Below are 16,614 nucleotides of genomic sequence, written 5' to 3'. Positions count from 1 at the left end.
TATATGTGAAAAAAATAATTCATAAACCTAATCACCACTACATTCCAAGAGACATGCCCTGATTGCACAGACACTGAACCTAATCAAAAACTTCATTCTGGAGACACACCCTGTTCAATTTGATTGGATTTTTGAGACAACTACTAAAAACCCTCACATAAAGTTGGAAACCAAAGAGTTAAGGCTATTTTGAAGGAAAAATATGAAGATTTATTCCTTTTTTTTATTCATAAGTGCTTTTGAGTGTATTATGTGTACTAGAAAGCATTCGCAGTCAAGGGATACAGCAAGAAACCAGACAAACTAGAGTCTTATGGAGACTCTATATTCCAAAATTCTTTGGAGGTAAACTGGACTTGAAAACAAATGGAAGGTGAATAGATATAAAAAGTTTCAATGTTCGCGATGATGTAAAAAAATAAAATATATTGCAGAAATGAAATCAGGAAGTGTTAGGGGTCACGTAGTACTTGTAAGACTTGTCTGAAATTCAAGCAGGCTGCAGAAATTTGGGTAACTAAAAGGAAAGCAGATGCTAATAGAAGACAATGAAGAAAGGGCCTCAAAGACATTTCAGAGAACTTGGCTGGTGACAGCCCCTCCCCTCAAAGGCCTGAGGCCTAGGAGGGAAGAATGGTTTTGTGGGCTTGGCCTAGGGCTACACCACCCAGCACAAGTGCAGGACAGTGCTCACAGCATTCTAGGTCTCAGCCACTCCAGCTCCAGCCATGGCTAAAAGGGCCCCAGACACAGTTTGGGCCACTGCTTTAGAGGGTGCAAGCCATAAGCCTTGGCAATTTCCGAGGGGTATTAAACCTGCAGGTGCACAAAGTACAGGAGTACACTGCTAATAAAGATATACCTGAGACTGAGCAATTTACAAAAGAAAGAGGTTTAATTGGACTTGCAGTTCCACATGGCTGGGGGGAGGCAGAAGGCAAAAGGCATGTCTTACATCACAGCAGGCAAGTGAGAGAATGACAGCCAAGCAAAACTGGTTTCCCCTTATCAAACCATCAGAACTCGTGAGACTTATTCACTACCATAAGAACAATATGGGAGAAATTGGCCCCATGATTCAGTTATCACCACTGGGTCCCCCCACAACATGTGGGAATTATGGGAGTACAATTTGAGGTGAGATTGGGGTGGGGACACAGGGCCAAACCATATCAGAAGGCTTCGCCTGGATTTGTAAAGATGTATGGAAATGCCTATGTGTCCAGTAGAAGTCTGCTGGGGTGGAGACTTCATTGCGAATGTCTACTACAGCAGTGCAGAGGGAAAATGTGGTGTTGGAGCCCCCACACAGTCCACACTGGGGCACTGCCTAGTGGAGGTCTGAGAAGACAGCCACCATCCTCCAGACCCTAGAATGGTAGATCCACTGACAGCTTGCACCCTGAGCCTGGAAGAGCTGCAGGCACTCAACACTGGCCCTTGACAGCAGCCACGGGGACTGACCTTTGTATCCAAAAGAAAATAAATTGTTCTACCATAAAGACTTGTGCACTCATATATTTATTATAGCATTATTTGCAATAGCAAAGACACGGAATCAACCTAGATGCCCATCAATATTAGACTGGATAGAGAAAATACAGTATATGTACACCATGGAATACTACACAACCATGAAAAAATTATGTCCTTTGCACCAACATGGATGCAGCTGGAGGCCATTATTTAAAATAATGCAGGAAGAGAAAACCAAATACCATATGTTCTTAGTTATAAGTGAGAACAAAGCATTGGTTACACATGGACATAAAGATCGGAATAACAGATACTAGGGACTACTAGAGGGGGAAGGGAAGGTGGGGACAAAGGCCTGAAAAACTGTCTATTGGGTATTATGGTTTCTATCTGGGTTACAAGATCATTCATACTCCAAGCCTCAGCATCACACAATGTGTCAATGTAAAACCTTGCACATGCATCCCCTGAACCTAAAATAAAAGTTGAATTTTTTTTTAAATGGGCAAAGATCTGGCTAACATGGTGAAAGCCTGTCTCCACTAAAAAAAAAAAAAAAAAAAAAAAAAAAAAAAAAAAAAAAAAAATTACAAAAAATTAGCTGGGCGTGGTGGCAGATGCCTGTAGTCCCAGCTACTCAGGAGGCTGAGGCAGGAGAATGGCATGAACCTGGGAAGCGGAGCTTGCAGTGAGCCGAGATCACACCATGGCACTCCAGCCTGGGTGACAGAGCGAGACTCCATCTCAAAAAAAAAAAAAGAGCAAAGATCTGAATAGACATTTCCCAGAAGAACAGATACAAATGGCCAACAAATATGTGAAAAAATTCTTACCATCTCTAATCATCAGGGGGATGCAAATAAAAACCACCACGAAATATCACCTGATACCTCTTAGAATACCTATTATCAAAAAGATGTATAACAAGTATTAGTGAGGATGTGGAGAAAAGATAACCCTTGTATACTTGTGGTGGAAATACACATTACTATGTCCATTTCAGATAATAGTATGAAGGTTTCTCAAACATTTTTAAAATAAAACTACCTGCTGATGAGGCTGTTGAGATATAGGAACACTCTTACACTGTTGGTGGGAATGTAAATTAGTTCAACCATTGTGGAAGACAGTATGGTGATTCCTCAAAGACCTACAATGAGAAATACCACTTGACCCAGCAATCCCATAACTGAGTATATACCCAAAGGAATATAAATCATTCTATTATAAAGATACATGCACACATATGTTCACTGAGGCACTATTCACAATAGCAAAGACATGGAATCAACCCAAATGTCCATCAGTGACAGACTGGATAAAGAAAATGTGGTACATATACACCATGGAATACAATGCAGCCATAAAAAGGAATGAGATCATGTTCTTTGCAGGAACATGGATGGAGCTGGAAGCCATTATCCTCAGCAAACTAACCCAGGAACAGAAAACCAAACACTGCATGTTCTCACTTACAAGTGGGAGCAGAACAGTGAGGACACATGGATACTAGGAGGGGAACAACACACACTGGGGCCTGTTGGGAGGCAGGTGGAGGGAGAGTATCAGGATAAATGGCTAATACATATATGCAATGGAATATTATTCAGTGTTACATAATAATGAAACCCTGTCATTTGTGACAACACAGATGGACTTGGAGGGCATTAGTTATATGAAATAGGCTAAACACAGAATGACAATTACTATATGATTTCACTTGTATTTGAAATCTAAAATAGACAAACTCACAAAAGCAGAGTAGAATGGTGGTTGCCAGGGGCCGTGGTGCTGGGGAAATGGGTAGATGTGGTTAGAGCACAAAGTCTCAGATATACCACATAAGTAAGTTCTGGAGGTCTCGTTTACAGTGTAGTGCTTATAGCTAAGAATACTGTATTGCATACTTAAAATTTGCTAAAAGGGTAGATTTTGTATTCTTACCAAAATTTCTTACCAAAAAAAATAATAATAATAAAGGGGGGGGGACTTTGGGAGGCGAGGGATATGTTTATAATCTTGATGGTAGTGATGTGTTCATGGTGTATACTTATCCCCTAACTCACTGAGATGTACACCTTAAATATGTACAGCTTTTTAAATGTAATCATAGCTCAACAAAGTCGGTTAAAAAAAAACAAGAGGGGGTTGGTTAAACAATTTAAAAGGAGGGGTAGATGTTCCCTTGTTTTTCTCTCTTGGCTTTTTTCTTTCCTGCTGCCTGGAATTCAAAAATGATAGGTGGGGATTTAGCAGCCAAACTAGAGCCTCTTCTAAAGTATAGCAGAACAGAGAGCTGGAAGGGGCCTGCGTCCCTAATGAATTTGGCAAGTATCTGTACTAGCCATGGTAGGTATAACTATAGATTTAAGTGAGGGAGAAATAAACTTCTGCCTTGTTTAAGCCACTTTGTTCAGACATTAATTTTATATACATATAGGGAACATATGCTCCTTTATGAGTAGGAAAAATGTTTATGCCATATGGTCCATGATGGGTGTTCAACAATGTAGGATGAGGCTGATTATGACGACAATGGTGAAAAACAGCATGAAATAATAAGCAATGAAAAAAAGTGGCCTAATAGTTGTGTATGGTTACTTTATTTAAAGATTCTGCCGCTAATATCATTCAATGTATTTGTATGCCGGTGGGAGTTTTATTAGATGTAGACTAAGAAAGTTTACATTATTTAATGTAAAATACTTGACCAATTTTTTTTAAAAAATAAAAATATCATGAGATGGAACTAAGCATCTGTATTGCAAAGTAACTCTCACAGTTGATTTCCTGCATAGTCATGATTGAGAATCCCCTGATCTAGATCCAACAGATCTCGACCTCTATAGGTGCTATCAAGGAAGCACCTAAGGAAGACAATTTTCCTGACTATATCCATATCTCCAGTTAGTAATAGATCTAGAGATCTAGAACCCAAATCCAGACCTCCTGCTTCCATTCGTGGTGGTCTTTCGCTGTTGTTTTGTTCCACTTGGTGAAGAGGATTTGAGAATAAATAGCCACGTGATTCAACTCCCTCCTCAGCTCTGAGGAATATAGCCTTGTCCCAGCAAGCAAGAAGCTCATACAGTAGTGGATGAGGCAAATATACATTCACTAATCTAACATACAAGGCAGTAAGCACTGTAACATAAACAAAGCACTTTGGAGTTTCAGACCAGGAGCAAGTGGGGTGATTAATTCTTAGCAGGGCTAGTAAAGTCTGGGAAGTGTTCACTAACAAAATGTCTGGTCATTAACGAAACCTACTGGTTTCTCAACACAGTCTAATTTATTGTAACAATATAAATGGTTGTTTGTTCATAAACTTTCATCTTTTGCCAAAATGTCTGTAGCTTATGTTCCCATTTAACAAGGTTTTCTGGCCAAAACTGTGCACCCACATCATTCTAATGAACTGGCTGTCCAATAAAAAAAGGACTCTCAGTCTTCCCATAAAAGCAATTTTGCATGCATAGAACACCTCTATCTAGGAATATCCCTAATGAGGTACAGAAAGGCTCTTATTATCCAGAGACATTCCACTGGTGCTAGAGAGCCACAGACAGAAGTTTTCTCTGCCTCCTGGAAATGAAGCCAAACTTTCTTCTTTCTTCAACCGTGAGGATTGCTGTCCTCCTCTTCACCATTTTCTTCTTTATGAGCCAAGTTCTACCAGGTAACAAAATAAACTTGGTAAGAGTGGAGTGCCTAACACCTTACAGGGATTCAATACTCAAAGAGAAATCACCATCACCTATGACCAGAAAAGGGGGTCTCATAGGAAATCTGGAAGACACATTGGCTGAGAGGCCTGCAGCCATCTAATTCGTTAATTCTCCATAGCAACTCGCTTAAATGAAGTCAATGGTGTTTCAAGTCTTTGAAACCCTCTTATTCCATCTCTAAATTAAGGAAGTTTACTAGCAGTTACTAGACCTCAAAAATTAAAAATCAGGCATTGTTCTACTAAATCTTGGTCTCCAAAGCTCCTCTAGTTTCTTTCAGCAAAAGTTAGTTATCCTAAGACGCTGGCATAAGAGCTATGCCAAAGCTGTGGTAGGCTCAGACAGAAGGGATTGGTGGAAGAAGTCTCTTTGAAAATATTACTATAATCTAAGAAATCTTTAACCTATTGCTCCCCAGTACTGTTGGTCCCTGGGGCTTGACTTTTCCCCTTAAGGCTCCATCTCCATCCCTGGCTTTCCCTCTTCCTTCTCAGCATCTAGTCTTGTAATGTAGAATTTAAACACAGGGACCAGGGATGACCCCACACCAGAGCATAGCCTACTGCATTCAGCATGCGAACATTAATCACAGGTATAAGGCCCCTTGCACAGACATGCTTTGGAGAAGTGTGTATAGGACTTCTTGGATTTGCCCAAGGTGGTTACCAGACACCCAAAGTAGATCCGAAAATTTTCTGGAACTCCTGAACATGTGTATTCAAGGATGAATAAGCAACTTATTGCCTCTATTTTTGCTGTTTTATAGAGGAAAAAATTAAGGCCCTGGAAACTGAACTGCTTTTCCCAACAGTGGGGTAAATGTCAGAGTCAATGTTTTGTTTTAATATCCTGGCTTTCCCTATACATCCCACCCTAGAGTTCTGTTGTGCTGTTCCTTTGTGTGACTTTCTAAGGCCTGAAAAAAAGGTGATACCATATCCAATTATATTAACTCGGTAGCACACAACATCGGGGACTGACTCATAAGATTATTATCCTTGTGGCATTACTGAAGTCCTGTCTCACTAGTACTTGTTAAATAGTCACCCTGGCTAAATACATGGGTTTCATTTTTTTTAATCAGTTAAAAAATATTTTACAATATGTGTCTTACATCTATAACCCCATAAAATCAATGCTTTTAATCAAGGTTTAAAAATTCCAAATTTGGATAAATAAATTTTTTTTTGTTGTTTTCACTGTCACTCAATCAAAATAGAAGAAACTAATTGGATAGAACAGCACAGGCAGAAGCATTACTGACAGTGAAAAATGGGACACAACAAGACTGGAGAAGAAAACACAGGATGGCGCTAAAGAATGCAGCCTAATGAAAGGTGGCATCTCCTCTGATGTCCTTAGGTAGACATTGAAGCAGAACTGCAAACTTTTTGTAGAAGGCTAGAGAGGAGAGGAGGACACAGAGAGAGGGCAAGAGTGGAAAATAGAATGAGGCTCAGAATATCAAGCCTTAGTGCCGTCCCTATCATTTGCCTCACTCGATCACTGGGTAATCTCGGGCAAGTTCCTTCCTTTCCATCAGCTTATTTCCTCATCTTTAAGGTAAGTGACTAGACAAGACAGCCTATGATGTTCATTATAACTCTAGCTTTTGTTCCTAAAGCAAATGGCTGGAAAAGACATAGTGTCCACAATATGCAATACACAAGGTTTACAAGCAAAGAACAAATGAAAACAAAAGATTTTTAAAATCCCTAATGTTACTTGAATTCTTGCAAATGAACAATGGTACATCATAATTTTAAAAAGCCCTTTGTAATTTCAATTTTTTTAAATAATTTCAACCTTTATTTTAGATTCAGGGAGTGCACGTGCAGATTTGTTACATGGGTATATTGTGTGATATTGAGGTTTGGGGTACGAATAACTCTGTCACGCAGGTAGGGTGTACCCAAAGCGTAGCTTTTCAGACTTTACTCCCTCTCCCTCCCCTCCCGGTAAGACCCAATCTCTCTTGTTCCCATTTTTATGTCCATGTGCACTCATTGCTCGGCTCCCACTTATAACTGAGAATATGTGGTATTTGGCTTCCTGTTCCTGAGCTAATTTGCTTAGAATAAAGTCCTCCAGCTGCATCCATGTTGCTGAAAAGGGCAAAAGTTTGTTCTTTTTATGGCTGCATAGTATTCCATGACATATATGTACTACATTTTCTTTATTCAGTCCACTGTTGATGAACACCTAGTTTGATTCCATACCTGTGCTACTGTGAGTACCACTGTGATGAACATACAAATTTAGGTCTTTTTACAAGACTGATTTATTTTCCTATGGATACACACCCAGTAACGAGATTACTGGGTCAAATGGTAGTTCTGTATTAAATTTCTTGAAAAGTGGGTTGAAAATAAAATGCTCAATAGAATCAGGTATAGTAAAATAGTACACATGATTCAAAGACTTGTGAACCGCGAGTAATAACAAATTTCCACACAAACATATTGCAAGTTAGAAAATAGCTGTATTTTAATCAATTATTCCACAATCATTTACTGAACAGCTATTATAAGCCAAGACTTTAATCAGATTCTGGAATATACATACAGAGGAGAATAAGATACAATTCCTGCCCTCAAGAAATTCATTATCAAGAATTGAGGTCAGATGGGAAAACACCACCCGTAGTAGAATGCAAGAAGTACTACCACAGAGGGATGTTCAAGAGTGATTTATCACATATCACAGGACAGGTCAGTGGTTCATCCTCTACACTATACTAATCTCTTATGACTCTTCCAGCTGCAAAGGGCCAATTTTAGCCCAAGGACAGTGGGCTCGGGTACTACTATACATAGTAGCTGACTACTTACAGATAAAAGGAAGAGACGGAAAGCTCAGGGATCAAAATCTCAGATTTCAGCTTGTTTCTACCAAGTGGTCAACATTTAGAATTATCATTGTCTTCAAAAAAGCATGACCTTTATTTCCCAATTTGCGTTATAGGTATAAATATGATGTTGCATATATTTGGTCTTCACATCAATCCACATCAATTGCTTTGTGACCATTGAAAAGTTAAATTGAATTTAATGCATTTGGATTTCAGTTCAATTAAATAGGCATTTATTGAATGCTTATTAAAATCGCTGTACTGATTGAAAGCTATTCTAGAATTGGCTTTTGTGTTCCAGAATAGAAAAAAAAACGTGCTGGTTTTTATACATCTCTTATTGCCAAGAAGTTGTCATGCAAAAGGTGCTCTGTGTTACATACAGACTGCTCAGAATTAAAACACTTTTCAAACTAAACACCTCAATGTGTGTGGCCTATCCCCAGAGCAGTGATATCTTAGGACATAAATGAAATACTATGCAATGTTTTCAACAAGTATAGTTTTTGAGACTTTAAGAAGACCTTGAACGTTTCACTCTTAAAATATGCAATGGGTTCTAGAGAAAAATTGCAACCTCAAAGACCAGTGCCAGAGATATAAGTAGTGAGTGAAGTCTCAGGGTGTAACAAGTACTGGCACAGATATATTTGTGTATTAAACACATAGGAATATTGTTCCCTTCCACAGGAAAAATATCCTAACAATTAAAGTATATTATATTTTAGGTCAATATTTCAGTTCTAGTTTTGAAAAATACATCTATTATAACCTATCATATAGAGTGTGTTTGTGTGTGTTTAGAAATAAAAAGAGATGAGCCAAAAGAGATTTTCTTCTCTTTCACTCCAGGAAAATCCATAGTACAAGACATTATATTTTTTTAAAAGGCTGAAATCTCCCATCAGTGTTAGAAGATAATAAGGAAGAAATAAACTGAAACGTGCATGCTCTAGAACTTGTAAAGGGGAGCGGGCTACTCACCTCCAGCCTTTTGTCATGTAGGTGTACCCAATATTCTTATATTTTTCAAGAACACCAAAAAATCCAAATTTTTGTGTGACAGCAGATTTTTAAGTGTTAAAGAAATCAAATAACACATGCACACACAAAAATCCACACAAGATTATTTTCAGGCACTGCCCACTATGACCATGTAATTCAATACAAAGTAAAGAAAGACTGATGAATGGTTACAATAACCCTCTTCTGCATGTAGCCAGGGGCAAATTCAAGGAGATCTGTGAACGTCCAAATGGCTCCTGTCGGGACTTTTGCCTCGAAACAGAAATCCATGTTGGGAGATGTTTAAATAGCCGACCCTGCTGCCTGCCTCTGGGGCATCAACCAAGAATTGAGAGCACTACACCCAAAAAGGACTGAAGCCTGTTGTTTTCTGGAGGTTTTAGGTTCTCTTTTTCTCTCTCCCTCTCCCTGTCTCCCTGTCTCCCTTTCCCTCTCTCCATTTTTCTCACAGGGATTTTTATTGAATCGTCAAAAAAGAATAAAGCAAAACCAACCAGCACAAAACCTCTTTTAAAAGTTTATATTACTGGCTGGGTGCGGTGACTCATGCCTGTAATCCTAGCACTTTGGGAGGCCAAGGTGGGTGGATCATGAGGTCAGGAGATCAAGACCATTCTGGCCAACATGGTGAAACCCTGTCTCTTTAAAAAATACAAAAATTTAGCCAGGCATGGCGGCGGGCACCTGTAATCCCAGCTATTCAGGAGGCTGAAGCAGGAGAATTGCTTGAACCCATGAGGTGGAGGCTGCAGTGAGCCGAGATCCCAACACTGCACTCCAGCCTGGGTGACAGAGCAAGACTCTGTCTCAAAAAGGAGAAAGAAAGGAAGGAAGGAAGGAAGAAAGAGAAAGAAAGAAAGAAAGGAAAGAAGGAAGGAAGGAAGGGAGTCTATATTACATGTTATGACTTGATTACTGTTTGGTTTCCAGTATCCTTCTATCCCATCTAGATGAGCTCTTAGTTGAAAATGACCTACAGCAGGGTGGGGGAACTTTCACCATACCTGTTGCTTTTGTCTAGCACTGTAACCCTTCACCCTGCATATGGGAAGACCACTCCCCTTTTTTACTGGGAAAATGCACCATCCTATTCCATGCAGCCTTGCAGGGGTCTGTCTCTCCCTGATAAAGGTGCAACACATGGGAAAATTGCACAATCACATCAACCAGACTTCACCAGAAATCTAAATTATAAAAAAAGGTGCACTCAGATTAAAGGCAATTTCTTCAGCACCCTTTTCAAAGGCAATTCCCTGGGTCTGTACATGTAAGCCTGGCCAAGATCCAGGGAATTCCTTTAGTTCCCAACTTTCACTGGGCATAATCATTCAGCATTTTCTTCCATCTTTTAAAACACTGCATTGGCTTCCTATGGCTGCTATCACAAATTACAACAAACTTGTGGCTTAAAGCAACACAAATGCATTATCTGACAGTTCTGTAGGCTGCAGGTTCCAGTTGGATCTCAGTGGGCCAACATCAAGGTGTCAGCAGGGCTGAGCTTTCTTCTGGAAGCTCTGTAGTTTTCTTCCTGCACCTTTATCCTAGCAATGGCAGGTTACTCCCATGCACCATAGCTTCCTTCATCCATTTTCAAGGCCAGCAACGGAGTGTCGAGTCCTTACATTCTATCATTCTGAATTCATCTTCTCCCCACTCTTCCATTTTTTAGGACTCATGATTACATCGGGCCCACCTGGATAATCTAAGATAATCTTCCTATTTTAAGGTCAGCTGATTAACAGCCTTAATTTCACATGAAACCTCAATTCCCCTTTGCCTTACAAGGTGGCGCATTCACAGGACCCAGGAGTTAGAATGCGGATAGCTTTGGCGGGAGACAGAGGGGACATTATTCTGCCTACCACAGCCACTGAGTGCTTTTACCACCTGTCACCATTTTGCTCCATTTAGACACAACTTTAGTTGCTTTGTGTGAAGAGATTCTCATTCATAGAGTTTTCTTTTTTGTGTAAAGTAGTGGGGAGCCTCTCCATGGTCATTGAAAGAGTATAGAATCAAGATATTTAAAAGTATATTAGCTGGATTTTATTTTTCACCATGCCCAATTTGGCCAAGAAAGAATGTTAAGTTATGTCACATGGGCTACTTGAAATCTCAAAAAGTTCAAAACATTGGGTTCAAAATCTCACAGACCGAGATATATTCCAACCAACTCAACCCAGTGGAAGTGCCAAGTTTTCCTCAGCGCCACTCTTGAAATTACATCACCAACTGACCCTTTAATATATTTTTGCACTATATAACATTTATTTCTTAGAGTAAGTGCTTCCCTAGAAAAGAAGCAGTTTGGACACGTATATTAAAGCCTTCACATAGAATATTATCCTCTCATTGCTAGGAGGTGGCCTTCAAGATGGCTCACTAGAGGCACCAGGCACTGTGTCCTCCCAAAGAAAGACCAAAACAGAAAGTAGATAATCATACCTTGAAGAGGGCATGAAAGAGGGCACTAGAATTCAGCAGCAAAGTGACAAGGAATCTCTGAGGTATGGAAGGAAAGGAAAATGAAGCAGCAGCCCAGCCAGAATCAGCTTAAACCCAGGACAGGCTCTCCAGTGTGGTGAAAAGGTAAAAAAGAGAGCCCCAGTGGTCCATATTCCCACCGTGGACACTGCAATCCTAGCCAAGGGACAGTCTCTCGGCCCTCGCAGGCCCTTAGACTACTATAGGGAGCTGCCTGGAGTCTATGGGATGGTCATTGTCCCAGAGAAGGAGTTGGCACTGGATCGTTTGCACCCATCCCCAGATACAGGCAGCTGTGGCACAGTGCCATTTTGAGAGCCCAACCCCCAACAGACTACATCCTGCCCTGGGGCCCAACAGCCCCTGCATCTCCACATCTCTGGACCCCCAGTGACATTCCTTCATGTCCATCCAGAGGGCTGCAGAGTCACAATACCAGCGGAACTCACCAGTGTAGCCTGGTCCCCATCACTCTAGCCTACACAGTGTCCTACACTCCAGGGAACTGGCAGTGCTATTCACTAGGGAGGCTGCCCCCAGAACAAAGGGAGCTGAAGCAGGCACTCTTCACAAGTGGAGACTCACTTTCCCAGGGCCACTGACACTGATAGCAATCCTGACCCCCAGGAGCAGGGTCACTGCACACCTGCAGGCATCCTCAGGGGACCTGGGGACTCGCCTGCCTGGGCACTATTCCAGGGCCAGAGCACAGGGCCATCCCACCCATTGCTGTCACTACCACTACCCAAGCTCGTTGTCCAGGAGGCTGGGGATCAACCCACACTGCTCTCTGTCATTGGCACCTGTACATGCCTTCTTGTGACCTGAGTATGAGCCCACCCAGCCTGGCGGTGCCTGTGCACATTGTCTGGGAGCCTGGGGATTAATCCACCATGCCTATCACCATCAAGTACCTGTGTGTCTCCTGAGAGCCTAAGGATAGGACTTGCCAGCTTGCCATCACCACTGCCACCACTGCCCACATATTTGCACCAGGTGAAAGCCTGAGGACTACTCTGTCCATCATGTTGCCACGACTGTTGGTATCTGCACATGCCATCAGGGGTCACAAGAGTTGACCTGCTATGACTACTGCAATTGCTGATGCTACATATGCCTCCCAGGGGCTTTAGGGCATGCCTATCTACCTAGCTCACCACTGTCACTACTGGCACTTGAGAAAGCCACCAGACTCACGCCTGTAATCCTAGCACTTTGGAAAGCTGAGGGGGGCAGATCACCCGAGGTCAGGAGTTCAAGACCAGCCTGATCAACATGGAGAAACTCCATCTCTACTGAAAAGAAAAAAAAAATATTAGCCGGGCATGGAGGCACATGCCTGTAATCCCAGCTACTTGGGAGGCTGAGGCAGGAGAATTGCTTGAACCCGGGAGGCAGGGGTTGCAGTGAGCTGAGATCACGCCATTGCACTCCAGCCTGGGCAACAAGAGCAAAACTCCATCTCAAAAAAAAAAAAAAAAAAAGCCACCTCAAAGCCCAAGGATGGCCTGCCTGAAATTTCAACCACTAGTGCCCGCGTAAATCACCCACAAGTTCAAAGACCAACACAACTGGTGCCCAAGGACCAAACTGCCTGGCCTGTCTTTCCCCAGCAAAATCTCACCACAGCCTCCATTAACAATGAAGGCTAAGACACTGAGGAGCTCACAGACATCAGTGATGCTGATTATAGCTGAAGAAATCATAGAAGTCTAAACTACTGAACCAACCCAGAACTAAAGGCAAAGTGTCTTACTGATTCAACAGTATAGATACAGCTACAGAAGTCAGTCTTATACTACCAAAGCCAATCTATAAAATTAGAAGAAGCAACTGTTTTACCAGATATTCAAATATCAATGTAAGGACATAAGAAACATTAAAGAGCAAGGAAACATAGCATCTCTGAAGGAAAAACAATAATTCTCCAGCAACAGATTTCAATCAAACAAATCCATAAAATGAGTGAAAAGGTATTTAACAGCTGAAATTGAATAATTCAATAAATAAAATAAATAATACAATTTGAGAACCTCAACACTGACTAGATTAAGAAGATGAAAGAATTTCTAAACATAAAGATCGGTCTTCATATACAGGATTAAATGGATTAAAGACTTAAATGTGAAACAGAAAACTATAAAAACCCTGGAAGACAACCTAGGCAATACCATTCAGGGCATAGGCACGGGCGAAGATTTTATAACAATGACACCAAAAGCAATTGTGACAAAAGCAAAAATCGATGAATTGGATGTAATTAAACTAAAGAGCTCCTGGGCAGCAAAAGAAACTATTAATAGAGTAAAACGACAACCTGCAGAATGGGAGAAAATTTTTGCAAGCTATGCATTCGACAAAGATCCAATATACAGCATCTACAAGGAACTTAAACAAATTTACAAAAAAATAAAACCTTCAAAAAGTAGGCAAAGACATGAACAGACACTTCTCAAAAGAAGACATACATGCTGCCAACAATCATATGAAAAAAAAAAAGCTCAAGCGTCATGAGGGATTATGACAGAACTAGATTGCAGCTCTGGACAGAGCAGCATGCCAAGGCTTGCATTGTGAATTTTAGCTCCAGATGGACTGCAAGAACAGACCAGCAATCCTGACAGGACCCACAGACCCTCCGAAGGAAGCAGACTGCTCTTACAGAACCTGGGAGACACCCCAAATACTTTAAGTCCCCTAACCACGGAAATGGGAAAGGAAGACCCTCGTCTCCTGAACACACACCCCCACTGGAGAAGCTGAAAGTCTGTTTGTGGGAGAAGTTCCTGACTTTACCTGGAGCTGAGTCAAGTTAGAGAGCTGAGCTGAGCGACATACAGGAGTAGAGGAAGTAGCAGAAAGGCACTGGAAGGCCGCTGGATCCCCAAGTAGCCCATTCCTGCCTGGCACCACAGGCATCCATCAGGAGGGTGGCCAGAGGAGCAGGGGGTAAAACTTCACAGGGAGAAGGACTTCTCTACCTGAACTTTGTAAAAAATTGAATGGGGTGAGAAGCCTCCTGGCCAGAACTCAGGGGAGGGCGTGAATCCGGCTTGCAGACTTCACAGGCGGGGTAAGAACTGAAGCCCATTTCTTTGTCAGTTGGGAGGCAGAAAGCCTCAGGTAAGTTTTCAAGCCAGATTCGCCTTCGGCCTGGAAACAGACTCCGGGCTATTGCAAGGGGCATTGTGGGAGTGAGACCAGCCTTTCAGTGTGCGTGGAAACTAGCTTTCCCCCACTTCCCTGACAACCTGCATGACTCAGCAGAGGCAGCAATAATCCTTCTAGGTACACAACTCCAGTGATCTTGGAATCTCACCTCCATCCCCCACAGCAGCCAAAGCAAGACCCACCCAAGGAGAGTCTGAGCTCAGGCACGCCTAGCTCTGCCCCCACCTGATGGTCCTTTCATATCCACCCTGGTAGCAGAAGACAAAGAACATATGATCTTTGGAGTTCTAGAGCTCTGCCCACCACTGGTCCCTCTCCACAGTGTCCGGAATTGGTGGGTTCTTGGTCTCGCTGAGTTTAAGAATGAAGCCGCAGACCCTCCTGGTGAGTGTTAACAGTTCTTAAAGATGGTGTGTCCAGAGTTGCTCATTCCTCCCAGTGGGTTCAAGGTGTCGCTGGCCTCAGAAGTGAAGTTGCAGACCTTCGCAGTGAGTGGTACAGCTCTTTTTTTTTTTTGAGACGGAGTCTCACTGTCGCCCAGGTTGGATGCAGTGGCGCAATCTCGGCTCACTGCAGGCTCCGCCCCCTGGGGTTCACGCCATTCTCCCACCTGAGCCTCCGGAGTAGCTTGGACTACAGGCGCCCGCCACCTCACCTGGCTAATTTTTTGTAATTTTAGTAGAGACGGGGTTTCACCATGTTAGCCAGGATGGTCTTGATCTCCTGACCTCCTGATCCGCCGCCTCGGCCTCCCAAAGTTCTGGGATTATGGGCATGAGCCACCAGGCCCAGCCGTGTTACAGCTCTTAAAGGCAGCGCAGACCCAAAGAGTGAGCAGCAGCAAGCTATATTGCAACAAGCGAAAGAACAAACCTTCCACAGCATGGAAGGGGACCCAAGCCTGTTGAGTGGTGGGCTCCGGTGGCCTGCTTTTATTCCCTTGTCTGGCCCCACCCACATCCTGCTGATTGGTCCATTTTACAGAGAGCTGATTGGCCCATTTTGACAGAGCGCTGACTGGTGCATTTACAAACCTTTAGCTAGACACAGAGTGCTGATTGGTGCATTTACAAACCTTTAGCTGGACACAAAAGTTCTTCAAGTCCCCACCAGATTAGCTAGACACAGAGTGCTGATTGGTGCATTTACAAACTTTTAGCTAGACACAGTGCTGATTGGTGCGTTTACAATCCTTTAGCTAGACACAGTGCTGATTGGTGCGTTTACAATCCTTTAGCTAGACAGAAAAGTTCTCCAAGTCCCCACCGGCCCAGAAGCCCAGCCAGCTTCACCTCTTGATGGCACTCGCCAGACAGGACTTTGCAGCACCCAGCCCGGGCACTCCAACAGCCTAGACATAGCTCATCCCCCGGTCAAGCCCAGCAGGCACCAGCCAGCCACCCCAAGTGTGGGGCACACCGAGCCCGTGCCCACCCAGAAACCGTGCCAGCCCACAAGCGCCACACACAGCCCCGGCTCCCACTATCGCCTCTCCCTCCGCACCCTGTGAGCAGAGGGAGCGGGCTCTGGCCTTGACCGGCCCCAGAGAGTGTCCCCCACAGTGCAGCAGCGGGCTGAAGGGCTCCTTAAGTGCAACCAGAGTGGACGCCGAGGCCAAGGAGGCGCTGAGAGCAAGGGAGGGCTGCTAGCATGTTGTCATCTCTCAACACTACTACAGCGGATGCTTTCTGGAAAGCGTCACCTCCCAGCAGGAGGCCCATCAGCACAAAAAATAGAGCCTTAAACCACCAAAATGGTGGAGGCAGTTTGAAAAACAGGTTGGCAGTTCTTAAAGAATAAAAAATAGTTACCATATAACCCAGCAATTCCACTCTTAGGTATATACTTAAGAAAATAGTTTGTACCTAAGAGTTG

At 42.8% G+C, this 16,614-nt stretch overlaps 2 protein-coding genes across 8 annotated transcripts in view; one reads left to right on the top strand and one right to left on the bottom strand.

Annotated features, from left to right (window-relative positions):
• The window catches only part of LOC129050281 (zinc finger protein 705A), a 66,970-nt gene that overhangs the window by 12,891 nt on the left and 37,465 nt on the right, over positions 1–16,614 (bottom strand). The window lies entirely within an intron of this gene.
• LOC112131791 (beta-defensin 108B) lies at positions 5,001–9,585 on the top strand. The gene is made up of 2 exons (XM_054532163.2): positions 5,001–5,155; positions 9,275–9,585. The coding sequence occupies exons 1-2, from the start codon at positions 5,068–5,070 to the stop codon at positions 9,436–9,438; spliced, it is 252 nt and encodes an 83-aa protein (XP_054388138.1). The 5' UTR covers positions 5,001–5,067; the 3' UTR covers positions 9,439–9,585.

This window comes from Pongo abelii, chromosome 16 (genome assembly GCF_028885655.2).
Source record: "Pongo abelii isolate AG06213 chromosome 16, NHGRI_mPonAbe1-v2.0_pri, whole genome shotgun sequence".
Taxonomy (NCBI): Eukaryota; Metazoa; Chordata; class Mammalia; order Primates; family Hominidae; genus Pongo; species Pongo abelii.
The sequence above is the reverse complement of the archived record's forward strand: the minus strand, read 5'-3'. Positions and strand labels throughout refer to the sequence as shown.